Source organism: Toxorhynchites rutilus, chromosome 2 (genome assembly GCF_029784135.1).
Source record: "Toxorhynchites rutilus septentrionalis strain SRP chromosome 2, ASM2978413v1, whole genome shotgun sequence".
In the NCBI taxonomy this organism is placed as follows: Eukaryota; Metazoa; Arthropoda; class Insecta; order Diptera; family Culicidae; genus Toxorhynchites; species Toxorhynchites rutilus.
The window spans coordinates 90,832,854-90,848,039 of NC_073745.1; the positions used below are offsets into that span (position 1 = coordinate 90,832,854).

Consider the following 15,186-nt stretch of genomic DNA (forward strand, 5'->3'; position numbering starts at 1 on the left):
ACGACAAAGCGATTCGTGTAGCTCTACCTGTGATCTGCTGTACCCGTTGATGCGTTCGATAATCAATCAATTGTAATTATCAGATTATGGGTTTGTTGAACCACAAAAAGCAAGTCTATCGTTCTATTGTCATTTGTCATCAAAATCAGCTCATTGTGCTGAATTAATTTAACAATTTCCACAATTATCGGGGGTTAGTGCGAAGGATTTTCTTTCCATAGCATAACATCCGGCGCGGCATTCATTCAAAAAATTGTATTTTATTTAAACTGTTTGTCAGTATTGATAAATATCTACAAGAATAGCAAAATGTGAAAAACGGGGAGGGAGGATTAGAAATAAGATGCAAGACCAGTAATTGACGGTTAAACGATACGTACAGAATATATAATGTATCAATTAATCGGCTTCGAGTAAATCATTTCTCTAACACGGCAAGAAGGATGCTCCCGTTTTTTTGTGTGCTCAGCGAAATCCGTTTTAAACATTGCGGAAATTGTGGATTGCCAAGACGATTCCTCCGCGGGGTCACTGTTTTTCCCCTTTTCTAATTAACATATTATATATTAGGATTAGTACGATGATTAATAAAAGTGCGAATTGATTCGCTTTCCGCTAAGACTATCTATCATGATCATTATTTGTTGTTGTCTGAGTTATTTGACTCACAGATACGTTGCTAAAATTTTGCTCTTTTGATTCGTGCGTCAGCTCGGACTCAAATTTAATGAATTTCCGAGTTGCCCCGTTTTACTTAGATCAGTCTAAATCAGTTTTTGTTTTCCTCCGACAAAGCCTTGCTGCCAAACAAACGGGCTGGAACGACTTTGAGTTTGGACTACGGCTTCCCAAAATATAAATATTTTTTTGTGTACAACTCTCTTCGATAGACGAATATATAAAATATACAATCAACAATCTCCTTATCACGCTAGGGTTGGGGATCGGGTTTAAAAGAGAGGGGGGAATTGTATAAGAGATAATAATTTGATTATTATTGCTGCTGGATTAAGCGCATTCTCTGCGAATTGCATTGTGGCTTACTAAACTAGAATTAATCATTGTAAAAGCATCTAAAGTGTAATCAAGCGCGGCTTTGCATACACATTTCTTTTTTCTCTCTCTCATCATCCTTCTTTTTCACACTGCTGCTGCCCCCGGGCGGGGAGTCGTGTGCGTGTGCACTTCCGGATTTCCTAAACTTATTTAAGAGTGATTCTAACGCTACCGTTGGGCAGCTTCTTCATCATGTTCCACACTTGTATCCGAGTCATGCGCTCGATCGTGATGTCGTTAATGGCAACAATTTCTTCGCCAGCCTTCAGAAAGCCGGATTTTTCCGCCGCACCACCTGAAAAAATAAATCGTTCGTATTAGCGGAGGGAGTTTTTGATCGATTGCTGCGTGTCTCATTTACTCACCCATGAAAATCTTTTTGATAAGCAGCGGTTTGTTTCCGGTGGGTGAATCGAAACCTCCTTCGATAGAGAACCCGAGGCCGGCACCATCTTTTTGGATTTCCACTAGCCGACTGCCGGCAATCGGTGAAGCGATTCCATCTGCCAAGAAACAGAAAATGTTTAGAGAATTCGGTCCATGCACAAGGAGGTACAACAGAACTTACCACTGGCAGGGGTGGTTGAGGAACATTTGGACTCGTCGGCTGACAGCAACCCATCCTCAGAGGCGGTGCCATCGAAAACGCTCTCCGCTAAACAAGAAGAAAATGATTAATAAACAATCCGCTCATCACCCCGAATCGTAACTTCGAGCCTACCTTCGTTGGATACAATGTCCAGATCGAGATCCAGAGAACGCGACGCTTTGTGCTGAATTTTGATCTTGCGCTCATAGTCCGGGATTTCGTTCTTCTCAGCCAGCGAGCTGAGCGATCCCAGAGATGGCCGCTTGGTTTTCGACAGAGTGTTGGCGCTGTCGATGACCACCGATTTGGAGCGAGTGATCACCATCACCACTTCTGGGCGGGGTGTCTGTAAAAGAAGTGCGCTTTGGGGATTCAGATTCTAAGCTTATTCACCCTTTGCAACTATACCTTAAGTACACTTAATGACTCGCGGTGGGTTAGCCCGCGCATGCTCAACCCATTGATGGAAAGGATTCGATCACCGCGCCTTAATCTTCCATCTTTTTCGGCTGGGGAATTGTTCAGTATTTTGTGGATCTGTAAAAGGAAACATTTAATAGTGCTTATCAATGACTAGTCTTTAATTTCCATCTATTTTTGACTTGGGACTATTTCTAACCGGAGTACATGGGGGTAAAATGAAAACCTAAGCACAGAACAAATAGGCAGGAAAAAATAAAAGATTTCGAATGCTTATAACTCGAACATTTCTTAATAGATCGGAAAAATGTTTGCATCAATTGATAAGAAATATTTCTACGCATATATCACAACTAATAAAATGCTATTTTTCATGAGATAAATAAACAATTGAATAACCTAAAATGTCAAGTCTTATCTAAACACCCTAACTGCCACGTTTTGATTGGCCCGATTTACGGTTTCCCCAAAACAGACTTCAAAATCAATGTTCCTGGGAGAATCCGCTTTGCTAATACATGCAAGTAGGGGGCGTTTTGTCGTAGGACGACGTCTTTCAGTTCTGTACCAGGATGTAAGTTCAAAGTTTCGAAAACGAGTACGTGACACTTGGAGTGCAAGGCTTTGAATGATAATGCCTCTTTGACGTTGCATGAAGTGGTATGATCAGCAGGGTTACCACATCTACAGAATGATCTGTAAATACAGATTACAGATTTTATTTGGATTTCATACAGATTTACAGATTTTTCAATATAACGATCCAATACTAGTTATGGCTTGATCTCAATAAAAAAATTTCCCAATTCACCAATTTTATTAACATAGCATTCGAATCAATCTGATTGAGAGTCATTTTGGCATTCATATGTAGCGTGTAGTACTGCTTTCTTATGTTCAATCTAAAGCCAAAAGATGCGAAAGTCTGCGTCATCGGCTAGTTTTACAATAAATATATAACGCTGTTTATCTTTTTTCTACCAAAGCACAGTGAATACGAATTTTACGTGGGTACCACCAACATCGCCAAATTCAGAATAACTATGCCAATCAATGATACTACAGCTGAGATTATGCCTCAAGATTGAACTTATAAATTTAACCCTTTGCGGTCGTATTAAATTTCGACATGTGGTCGCAATTTTTTACTGATAAAGCAGTGATGTACAACTTTGGGAGATAATGGAAGATGAACAAGATTCAGTTATGTTACGTAAACTTCTGATAAGTGTTCACTAAACAATGTTTTAATGTTTATGATTAAAAAATGTTTGCTATAATTCTTCTTCGTGTGATATCTTTCACATGTATCACAAAAATAATTAGTTTGGTGACTTTCGCCTTTTATCTTTCTGTTTCAACATACAGGACAATGCTTTTCATTTCTACAGAATGCCGTAATACATGGAGTTTTCTATTAATCCTTTCCTCAAGCATGGATGACTACTTTAGTTCATACTGAGTACCGTTATCAACTACTCATAGTAGCACCGTTTTGGTTCGTAAATAAGTTCACAAGGCGTTGAGGTTCGTTTTAAAAAAGTGTGAACTGATGCATTGTTGCATAAATTATAACATTAGTATGCTTCTTTGCTGTGGTGGTTGGAAGCAGACAAACGATGGCAAAAGGTCTATACAGATTTCAATACAGATTTTTTGAAAAAGAAAGTCACAAGAGGGTTGTGTCCAAGACACGACCGCATAGTTGACGTAGGATTCCGTTTGGCTATCTGATGTTTTGAATATGTTTGAACAATCACATTGGTAAATTCTTCGATAATGATTTGGTGGCCCGGAAAAGGGCCGTTTTGTCTGATTGTTAGGTATTGTTTGTTCACTCTATCAGTGCTCACAACTAAGTAATGATGATAGAAGGATGGTGATTAGTCATTGGATGGTGCGTATCACTATAGAAGATGCCAAAGTGGAATAAGATATGATGTAAGCCGTCCTCTGTGGCCCTGAACGAGATGGCTCCTGTGTTATGTATGGATAAAATGAAGAAAAAAAATCATCATTACATTTAATATAAAATAATTATCATTATCGAACACAATTATCAATTTTCCTCACCAGAAAAAAAGTGTTACTTTATTATAGAGAAAATATATTTGAAACGGAAATGGTAATTTCATTTATAATTTTTACTTTTTGAATGTTTATTCAACCCATTTTCATTTTAAACCCAAAGGGACACGGAACTCCTTCATTATCCCAATTTTTCTCGTCGCATGAACTTTCCTTGGGAGAAAAAAATCGTTTCATATTTCAAGTCATTTTAACACAACCGATACCATATACAATTTTACAATGCATGATCGGTTATTGATATGAAATTTCACGGAGCAACCAACATAAAAGTTCAAAAAATTTAAATGTTATTTATAATCTATCAAACATAAGTTCTATTCAGTTGCTTGAAACATCATTCTTCAATCAATCTATCGAAAGATTCTTATTGGAACGAAAATAAAAAAAAACACTCGTTCATCGCTCCCAACTTTTTCGCCAGCACGTATGCAATCAGCAATGCTCACGCTAGTTACAATGAGCACTATCCATTTGTGGGCGTGGTCTGTTGAACTATCGACCACGAGGGTATTTATATGCTGCTTTCCCCCCAGGTACCTTGAATTTGAAATCTCTGTTAAGGTGAAGGTGGAAGCTAGCCATAAATGGCTGCCACAATGGCGCTCATTTCTTTCATCTCCCTCCCTCACCTCTCGCCCGAAAATCAATAATGTTGCGAAACAGTGTGAAGAAAATGATCGTTTTCGCACACTTCCCATCAAGTAATATCAACCAAACTCTAATCGATTACTCACAAGATATTAAATTTTCATCTGCTTTCGCACCGTATATGAAGAACGTCGGAAAACTCGAGCAAGTGCTCTGAGAGTTAAATTTTCGTTTTTCAATCTTCTGCAATGGTTTTGTTTGTATTGGTGGAAGCATCGTTATTTTTTCGACACTGATGCCAAACAACATCATCGAAACAGCTATAAAAACCACTCAATAAAATGTTATTCCGAAGTCATAGCGTCCCAGGTCATGAAAATCAATAGAATAAAATTGTGTTGATATCAATACAATTATTATTTTTACGTTTAATGGGTCTATAATGTAAGTTTTAGCAACATTAACATTGGGTAAGAAAATTGTATTGCAGAGCTCGGAACACTGCCACGGCTGCCTATGCTTTCAACAACAGTAAACGGAAAAGTATTAAATTCAATCTAAATGCCTCGGCCAACGAAGAGAAGGGTTAAGGCTTTCCAACGTGAATATGTGAAAACAATACGATCAACGAAGGAAAATATTAAGGAATTATCAACATCGAGTTACTATGCGGAAGAACTTGTTAATCCCAAAAGTGCCCCAATTCGCATGTGTTATAAATTTGCTCATGTTACGCTCGCGTATAATCAGAATCATATGCAAATGCACCTTTTATATATATTTATATTTGCAATTGATCATCGGAACATATCGTTCATACATTTTACTTTAGTATTGAATTGTTATTTGTTTTTTTTTTTCAAATGTATTCAAATACTCGTGTCAATGAAGCGCCACACAGTCTGATAAGTGAATTGATCTATTTACGTGTGCTTTGCTCTTCTCTCACAAACACTATTACCTCATTTTTACACGAAGGTTTACCTATACTACTACAATGGCTAGCTTCCACCTTCACCTTAAGGAATACATGTCGGTGGAAACTAAAACTCCCCCTACTTTCATGTATTTGCAATGTTGATTCCCCCAGACAGCTTGGTTTGATGTCTCTGTTAGGGAACACATTTCGATGGAAACAAAAGCTCCCCCTACATTCATGTGTTTGCAATGTCGATTCCTTCTATCTTAAATTTTGACCAATAGAACGAGGTATTTCCGTTTGGAGATTTTTCGATTGTTTGATAGTTAGTTGCATATAATATATTATTTCATCGATTGTGATGAATTGTTATGGAGTGCTCAAATCGATTGATGCAAATATCTCGTAAATCCACCAGGAAATAACTGACAAATAATTGTAAGTACATGACCCGCCGCATGTGTCGTCAATTTCGACCAATCAGAAGTGAGTTTTTCCGTTAGGATAGGGGTTGAGATTTTCCAATTGTTCGATAGTTAGTTTCATGACATATATCATTTTATTCAATGTAGAAAATTTTATGGAGTGTCGAAATCGATTGACGAAAAAATCTCATCAATGCATCATTAAGCGTTTGAAATTGGACAATTTTCACGATGTGCTCGATTTTCGATTTTCAATTTGTATCCCCATATGTTCCCGAAAGACGTAATCCTACGTCAGATAAAAAGATTATTTGAGACCAAAAACACAGATTTTATTATGGCAACCCTGATGATCAGAGATGCCAACCTTCCTAATTTTTAAGGATTTCCCAGACTTTTTTGCACGCTCCCTGATATCCTGACGAACACTCAATTTATCCTGGTTTTTCCTGATTTTTGTACTCTTTACATTATTTGTAATAAATATACTGGTTTCAATGTCAAAGTTTTCTGTCATTCTCCGGTTCGCACTTGTATATATCTTACATTAAGTTAAATTCTCTAAACGCAAAGCTGTGCTTAACATTCTTTATCTCTACCTTTAATTGTTTCGTGGCTTTCCAAAACAGTGCTAGAAAATTTCATGAAACCAGATTGTTTGACGAATTTATGAAATTACAACGAGATTAAATTTGATAAACAACATCGCTTTATTGAGGATAATGTGTAAGTATTGTAGATGTATCCCCAGAGTTATTACTTATGTAGGAATACGTTTCAGAAAAGTTTTAAATCCACCGTAAATATACAAAGATTTTGTATGCAATTTGTTCGTCTGATTCAAAGTAGATACAACTTTAATGATCGGACTGCGGTAAATATGTCTATAACCGTACTAAATGTTTTGAAAATTAGGAAAAATTCAACAAGTCTTCAATGCTGATATGCTTTCCTCATTTGGTGAGCTGAAATTCATCACAAACCATGGACGATGAATTCAGTGAAAATTTGAATATTGATTCCTCTGCAATGGACTGTAGTGATGCTGTAGGTCTTTCGGAAAAAAAACGATCAAAAGGTCAGGCGAAACACTAGCATTTCCGCTTTTGCGAGGATTTTTACCATGCTTATTAATTCTTTTACATATCCGGTCTTCGCCCGAAGAAAGATATACTCTGTTTCTGGTGGAATTTGGAATGGATTCTACAGGGTTTTCCAACTTTAAATTCCGAAAGTAAATTTAAATAAAACACATTTAGAATTCGAATTTCGATGAAACTTTTATTTCAAATTAAAGTTTGGTTTATGCAATTATGTGTGAAATACAACATCATTCAAATGTCCACCTAGGGCTTCCTCGCACACCTTGATCCGGAACAGGTAATTTTCGATGACTTTTCGGCACATATGGGGCGGTATCTCGGTCATAACTTCACGAATGTTGTCTTTCAAATGTTCAAGAGTTTGCGGAGAGTTGGCATAGACACGGTCTTTATGCGAAAAAAGTCTAGCGGGTTGAAATCGCATGATCTGGACGGCCAATTGGCATCACCAAAACGCGAAAGAATGCGTCCCTCAAATTTCGTTTGCAACATGGCCATGTTCGGTCGTGTTGTGTGGCACGTGGCGCCGTCCTGCTGAAACCACATGTCATCCGTATCCATATCTTCAATTTGTGGCAGAAAAAATCGGTTAACATGCGGCCAATATGGCCCGATGACTCCACCAGACCATAATGCGCACCAAACAGTGACTTTTGGCGGATGCAATGACCTCTCAACAATCACGTGTGGATTTTCTGAGCCCCATATACGGAAATTTTGGGTGTTCACATAGCCACCGAGCTCGAAATGTGCCTCATCGCTGAAGAAAATTTGATGCGAAAATTCAGCATTTTGCTGCTGTTGTTCGTTCACCCAATCGATGTATGCCCGACGCATTCCATGGTCACCACGCTCTAATTTTTGTACCAGTTGGACTTTATATGGATGTAGGTGCAAGTCCAAATGCAAAATTCGCCACAATGCTGTGTTTGACAAGCCCAAATGCTGAGCACGCCGTGGAATCGAAACATTCGGGTCATCCTCCACACTGGCAGCAACAGCAGCAATATTTTCGGCCGAATACACATTACGATGATGCACAGGTTTCACAATATCCGCTACGGATCCAGTTTGTTCGAATTTACGTACTACATTAGCGATTGTGTGCTCTGTAGGTCGTCCATGACGACCAAAATCCGTCCGTAATGCTCGAAAAACATTTGCCGGGTTTTCATCATTTTTATAGTATAATTTAACAAAATTAACACGTTGTGCGATGCTAAAACGATCCATATTGTAAACTGGCAGACATTCAACTATATGACGATATGACGCTTTGGTTGACAGCTATGTCAAACGGTTGTCAGCGCAGGGCTGTATACTTTCGGAAGCCCGAAATGGAAAACCCTGTATATTATCAAGCAACCTGCTTCTCACATGTATAGCTCGCAGCATTTTTCGACGAAAAAGCAAAGGAGTTCTGGGAGAATAAAACATTTAAACTGTTCGAAAAATGACGAAAGATTGTGAAACAGAACTATGGATATAAAATTAAATTATAATGCTTTGATTTAATATTATGTTTTTGTTTTCCCAAAAATCGACATTAACTTTTTGGACAACCTATTAAGAGCTATCCTGATTTATCTTGATTTTTATTTAATTCTTCCTGTTTTTTATGGTTGGCAACCGTGGATATGATGATAACTTCATTCGAAAGAAAAAAAAATCCCAAGAGCTATATGATTGTTAATTACTGACCCTCAAATTTATTCAAATAGCTTCAAAATTGCTTCGAAAACAGGCTGTTGAAATCACACAAATCTGTATATAAACTGGCGCCCGCTCGGAAATTCATTCAGTTGTTATTGCGATGTGAGATAAGGATGGTCGTGCTCACACGCCTATACATTATGCTCTTTTCTCTGAATTCTCAATTCCTTTTCTGCAGCCGGAATTTATATAGCATTTAGCGAAAATCGAAGTATCGATGATAATCCGATATAGACAGGTGCCATTGGCTATGGATTTGATAGTGAAGAATATGAAATGTTTTATATGGTGTACTGGATATTTACCAGATAAAAGAAATCACATTTATGAATGTAGCGTAATAAAACCATTTGTTTACGAATGCCGTAATCGATCGTCGATTTGAAATGTTGGAAAGGAGGTATTATTTGTGTTGAGTAATTGCGAGGAGGAATCCATTCCTTCTTCAAGCGTTGATAATGTTGCTCCGGTTCAACTAAACGAAATGATAATCAGTTTTTTCGAAAGATAAACTATCTAAGAGTTATGTACTTTTTACTTATTGATTACTAAACCAACGGTAGTACTATGTCCATCTTGAGGTTTTATCACTGATATAACCAACTACAGTAATTTACATTTAATTTGACAATTTACATTAGTTGGACATTTTTACCCCTAATTTGACATTTTGTGTAAACTTCGAGTTCGGGGCCCAAATTATGGCCCCACATTGAAAGTCGCCACCAAACGCCGCCACTCTACCACTCTCATCGCCAATGTCCAATTACAGGCCAAAATCACCTCCAATGCAACACTGAGTGGTGTCTCGGAGTATCGCATTAAATGTAAATTACTGTACTAGTTTCTTGAAACTTGGTACTTATGATGAAAACTGCCTAAAATCCAAATTTTCATTGTATATGACTAATTTAAATTATGACTGATTTTCGAAAAGGGCGTATTCAAAATCATAGATCTATCTTTCTTTCAAAAAATCGTAACTCAAAATCCAGATGTCTGATTAGATTATGATGTTTGACAAAGTTGGTGAAAAATCAATGGACTATTTAAGAAAAGTAGCATTTCAAATGATCTGTTGAATAATCTTACTCAAAAAATTATAAAAAAAAATGGATGGGTTATATCTATGATATAACCGCAAGGTTGACGTGGGACTCATTTGTTTGTATTGATTAAATTTTTGATTGATATGAAACAATTTCCGAATTCAATTAAATTCAATATATTTGTTTTGTGAGAGAAAATATTGTATAATGCCATGTAAGGTCAATTCATGCATTGTGATGGATTATGTTCTTCGTTACAAGTAAATTTAATGACAGTCCTTTTTCGTTTCCTCCTGAAGTTTGCATCTCTCAAGTGTACGTACGTACCGCGAATTTGATCGATTTGATGAACTTCAGGCACTCAGTTTCGATTTTGACATGTACGTCGAACGCATATTGTTTAATCAATAGGCGTTTTCACAGCAAATGGTTATCAACATTTTGTCTAATCATCAAATGGTATACGTAGAAATTCAGTGAGCAGAAGATATGAAGGGATATCCTTCAATGCAATCTTGAATAACCGATCCAAGGCGTTGAGTTCATACCCGCTCTTGTAATCCGTGTTAGGAACACACTTTTCGGAGTGCAAAAAAAAAAAACATGTGGATGCAGAAGTACCTCCGGCTTGCATGAATCAACAACTCCAATTTCTACTTTTATAATATAGAGGACTTAAACCTGAAAGTTCATTCGCCTCTAGTGTCTGCACGATTTTCCCAGGTTCCTAAGTTTTAGGCAAACACATTTCAGTCGGAATAAAAATGCCCCTTGCCTTGTATGAATTTGCAATGCCAATTTCCTCAGATATCTTGATTCTGAAGTTTGTGTTGGGGAAACACATTTCAGTCAAAACTAAAATAACCCCGACCTGCATGTATTTGCAATGCAATTTTCCCTACATTCCATGGATTTGAATTCTGTTTTAGGGAAACACATTTCAGTCGGAACAAAAATGCCCCCAACTTGCATGAATTTTCAAAGCAAATTTCCCCACGCTCCATGGATTTCACGTCTGTGTTAGGGAAACACATTTCAGTCGGAACAAAAATATCCCCGACATTCATGTATTTGCAATTCCGATTTCCCCAAGGCTGCTTGGTTTTGATGGCTGTGTTAGGGAAACCGTAAATCGGACCAATCAAAACGAGGCAGTTAGTGTGTTTAGATAACGCTTAACATTTTACAGTTTTTCAATTGTTTATCTAATGAAAAATAACATTAATTGCGATAGAAGTGTAAAAATATTCTCTATCAATTGATGCAAACATCTTTCCGATACAGTAAGAAATGTTCGGGTTATAAGCATTCGGAATCTTTAATTTTTTCCTGCATGTTCGGTGTTTAGGTTTTCATTTTACCCCCCATATACTCCGGTTAGACGTAGTCCCACGTCAAAAAGTAGAAGGGTCTGAGCCTAGGGGCATGGACAGAAGTTTGACGTAGAATTGTGACCATTCAGAACACTTGGTTATTTTAAATGTAATTCTATTCATTGTTCAGAAATCTGTTAGTTTAACTTTTTTGAAACTCTAAATAGTAGCCCTGAAAAGGGCGGTATGTTGTATGTACTCATAACCTTCAAACGGTTTGTAACGAACAAAGAAAGACAATAAGCTTCTAGCAGGAAGTTTAACTGTCTAACTGAAAATGATTTATGAATATCTGTGGGACACATAACATGGTGGAATGGTAGATGAAGTATATGTTAATGGGTAAACAAAAAAATTATATCGTCATTGATTACATTGAATATGAAATTTATGGGGAAGAAACGAAAAAACAAGTTTAAAATACTCACGTTTCCGTGATATTTTGAGGTAAAATATGCATGAAATCATGAAGTTGCTTTATTTTTTATGAATAGCTATGGTATTGTGATTTCTTTCCATTGTCTTATTCTCATTATTAGGCATCGAGAGCAGTAGCTTTTTCGGTGAAATAATGTTCGTTTACACACAATCACAATCAAGTCGTATTGGTTCTACTTCTCAATCTATCATAGAAGGAATTGATTCATTGAGAATTATGAGTATGAGTTATGAAGATTATTAATATTTCGTTTCATTTTTCTGATGCGATGTAATACCGATCTCAATAAGTTCTCGCATGATAATCGCTGCCTTCTCTTAATTAATGAACGATCACTGTATGGATGACACTTTTCTGGTTGCTTTGATGAAATCCTGCATGAAGTTTGAATGATGCATGAAATCTTGCATCTGATTACTTTAACATCTTGCTGATCTGTTAGATAGAACGAATTATTGCACGTAATTTTGTGTTACATACAACATTCATGGGAACGAAGTTGGAAGAAAGAATGCATAATACATGATTTACCTTCGCATCCGCTCGCAAAACATACTTCTTTTATTTGTTAAATTGTTCACTTGTTTCATTATTTCCACTATTGATGTATCAGGCGAAAAAAATGCTGGATAAAATTGCCGTCTAATGGTATATATTATAACATATATCGTAAGAACGATTCTGCGTAATATGCGTTTGAAAACTCCTTATAAACGTTACATTTTTCGTAGAATGACCCCCCTGTATAGAAATCAAAGACGTAGACCGTCGTCAAAATAATATTAAAAATTTTTATATCTCAAAACATCTACATGCGATTCAACATGAACAACTATATGTAACGTTTTATCCTATGACTAACCGTTCGTTCGTTTTCAGATATAGAAGTTTTCAAAATTAAATTCAATTCTTGAGTAAGATTTTTTGCCAATGTATTTAAAATGTTATTTTTTCTAAATAGTTTGATGATTTTCCATCAACTTTGTAAAACATCATATTTTAATCAGACATCTGGATTTTGAATTAAGATTTTTTGGAAGAAAACTATTTTGTAGAATTTGTTGAAATTTTGCGTAGACATAGTTTAATGAGTATTGTTAATACTCTGTGAGTTAATTTCATCAGGTGCGCAAATTTTTTCAAAATTGTGACGAAAGAACAGTGTGTTCGCGGGAAAGTTTTGCACAAATACTTTGAAAATAAGGATCTGTCGCATCGGAAAAAAAAGTTCCACCGTCTCTGGTTTCATGAAACGATTCGAAAAACATCTGACTGTTGATCGGAAGCGAAGATCCTGAAAAAAGTCGTCAGGCCAACGAAAACGATCACAAACGCGTGGTTGTTTTTAAATGGAAACCGAACGCCTCAGTTCGAGATGTGACTTAAAAGTTGCATGTGAGCAATATTTTCGTGCAGGTCGACGAGACATATGTGAAGACGGACTCCAACCAGATCCCAGGAAACGTGTAAGTGACTGCCTAGGATAAGATGGATGTTTCGAGAACCTTCGTACCAGTACAGAGTTATCTGGAACTAGCTGACCCGGCAAACTTCGTCTCGCCTGAAATTTATTTTTCGTTATCACATCCACGTTTTCTCACTAAGCGCACGTTCATGGGTCCAATCGCAGACCTGTTCATTGATTGATCTTATAATCTACCCTTCAAAATTATTTTTTACTATAAAATGTCAGTACTTCTACCAAAACTTGACATTATAATATCAGATTATTTTCAGACACAATTCTCGTGCAAGATTTTTCATCCACTTGCAAAAAACATGTGTCATACCATCATAGAAACATTTCTCGTAACCAAAAACCCACATATCTCAAATTTGGCCCCATTTGCTTGATTAGTTCTCAAGTTGTTCAGAGAGGGGGAAGAGTATCTAACAACCATAGAATCATTTATTGCACCCTAAAACCTCCACATGCCAAATTTCGTTTCATTTGCTTGATTAATTCTCGAGTAATGCAGAAATTTGTGTTTTATTTGTATGGCAGCTCCCCCTTAGAGAGGAGGGTGGATTGTCTAACCACCGTAAAAACATTTATTGCACCCTAAAACGTCCATATGCATAATATGGTTCCATTTGCTTGATTAATTCTCGAGTAATACAGAAATTTGTGTTTCATTTGTATGGCAGCCCTCCCTAAGAGAGGGAGGAGGGGTATCTAACCACCCTAGAATCATTTATTGCACCCTAAAAACTCCACAAGCCAAATTTCATTTCATTTGCTTGATTAATTCTCAAGTAATGTAGAAATTTGTGTTTCATTTGTATGGCAGCCCTCCTTTAGAGAGGGGGTAGAGTGTCTTACCACCATAGAATCATTTATTGCACCGCAATATGTCCATGTGCGTAATTTGGATTCATTTGCTTGATTAATTCTCGAGTAATACAGAAATTTGTTTTTCATTTGTATGGCAGGCCCCCTTTAGAGAGAGGGAACTACCATAGAATCATTTATTGCACCATAAAACCTCTACATGCCAAATTTGGTTTCATTTGCTCGATTACCTTCGGAGTAATGTAGAAATTTGTGTTTCATTTGTATTGCAGCACCCCCCCCCCCTTAGAGAGGGGGATGGAGTGTCTAACCAACAAAGAATCATTTATTGCACCTTAAAACGTCCATATGCATAATTTGGTTTCATTTGCTTGATTAAATTTCGAGTAATACAGAAATTTGTTTTTCATTTGTATGGCGGCCCCCCTTAAGAGAGGGGGGAGGGTATCTAACCACCATAGAATCATTTTTTGCACTCTAGAAACTCCACATGCCAAATTTCGTTTCATTTACTTGATCAATTCTCGAGTAATGTAGAAACTTGTGTTGCATTTGTATGGCAGAATTAATTCTGTAGCCTAGAGTTAAAATTACTTCGTAAGAAAATCACAATTTCCGAACACGAGGATGTGCAGGGTTGGTGGACAAAAATTGGATGCCTAAAACAGAATTGATTGTTCGCTCGCCTTTTCGGCGTTTCGATGCCTTGTTTGTAACGTTCTCACTATGCCTCACTCCTCGGCAAACGGTCGAGCATTTTTTTATGAATACAATCAACAAAAATGACTTTGAAATCGGCTCAGCAACGATACGATGAACGCTATTTTGCGATCAAAGGATTTGGTCAAACATCGTGGTGGCAGCTCAAAAATTAAAAAAAAATGATAGTATGCAATCAGATTCAAAGAAACTATGTATAAGCATCTTCAAACACACGGATGACTTGCAAATGTGAATGTGGTATTTGTAGTACATAGATGAGTATTTCTTTAATGCTAATAAATTATTTTTTTCTTTACAAAGAATATTTTCGTTGGTACAGATTTTTGAAAAAAAAAGTACAGATGAGTAAGATTTTTACACCCTCTGGTACAGATTTAAATTTGGCAACACTGGGTAGAAGTACTA

The 15,186-nt window shown here is 36.8% G+C and overlaps 1 protein-coding gene across 3 annotated transcripts in view; it reads right to left on the bottom strand.

Moving 5' to 3' along the window:
* Positions 1-240: 240 nt before the first annotated feature.
* The window catches only part of LOC129771481 (uncharacterized), a 695,695-nt gene continuing 680,749 nt past the window's right edge, over positions 241-15,186 (bottom strand). For all 3 annotated transcript variants that reach the window (XM_055775161.1, XM_055775163.1, XM_055775162.1), the window contains 5 exons: positions 2,054-2,182; positions 1,778-1,991; positions 1,625-1,711; positions 1,422-1,559; positions 241-1,351 (listed from right to left, as the gene is read on the bottom strand). In XM_055775161.1, coding sequence (XP_055631136.1) covers positions 1,203-1,351; positions 1,422-1,559; positions 1,625-1,711; positions 1,778-1,991; positions 2,054-2,182 — 717 coding nt within the window. In that variant the 3' untranslated portion in view covers positions 241-1,202. The remainder of the gene's footprint in view (positions 1,352-1,421; positions 1,560-1,624; positions 1,712-1,777; positions 1,992-2,053; positions 2,183-15,186) is intronic.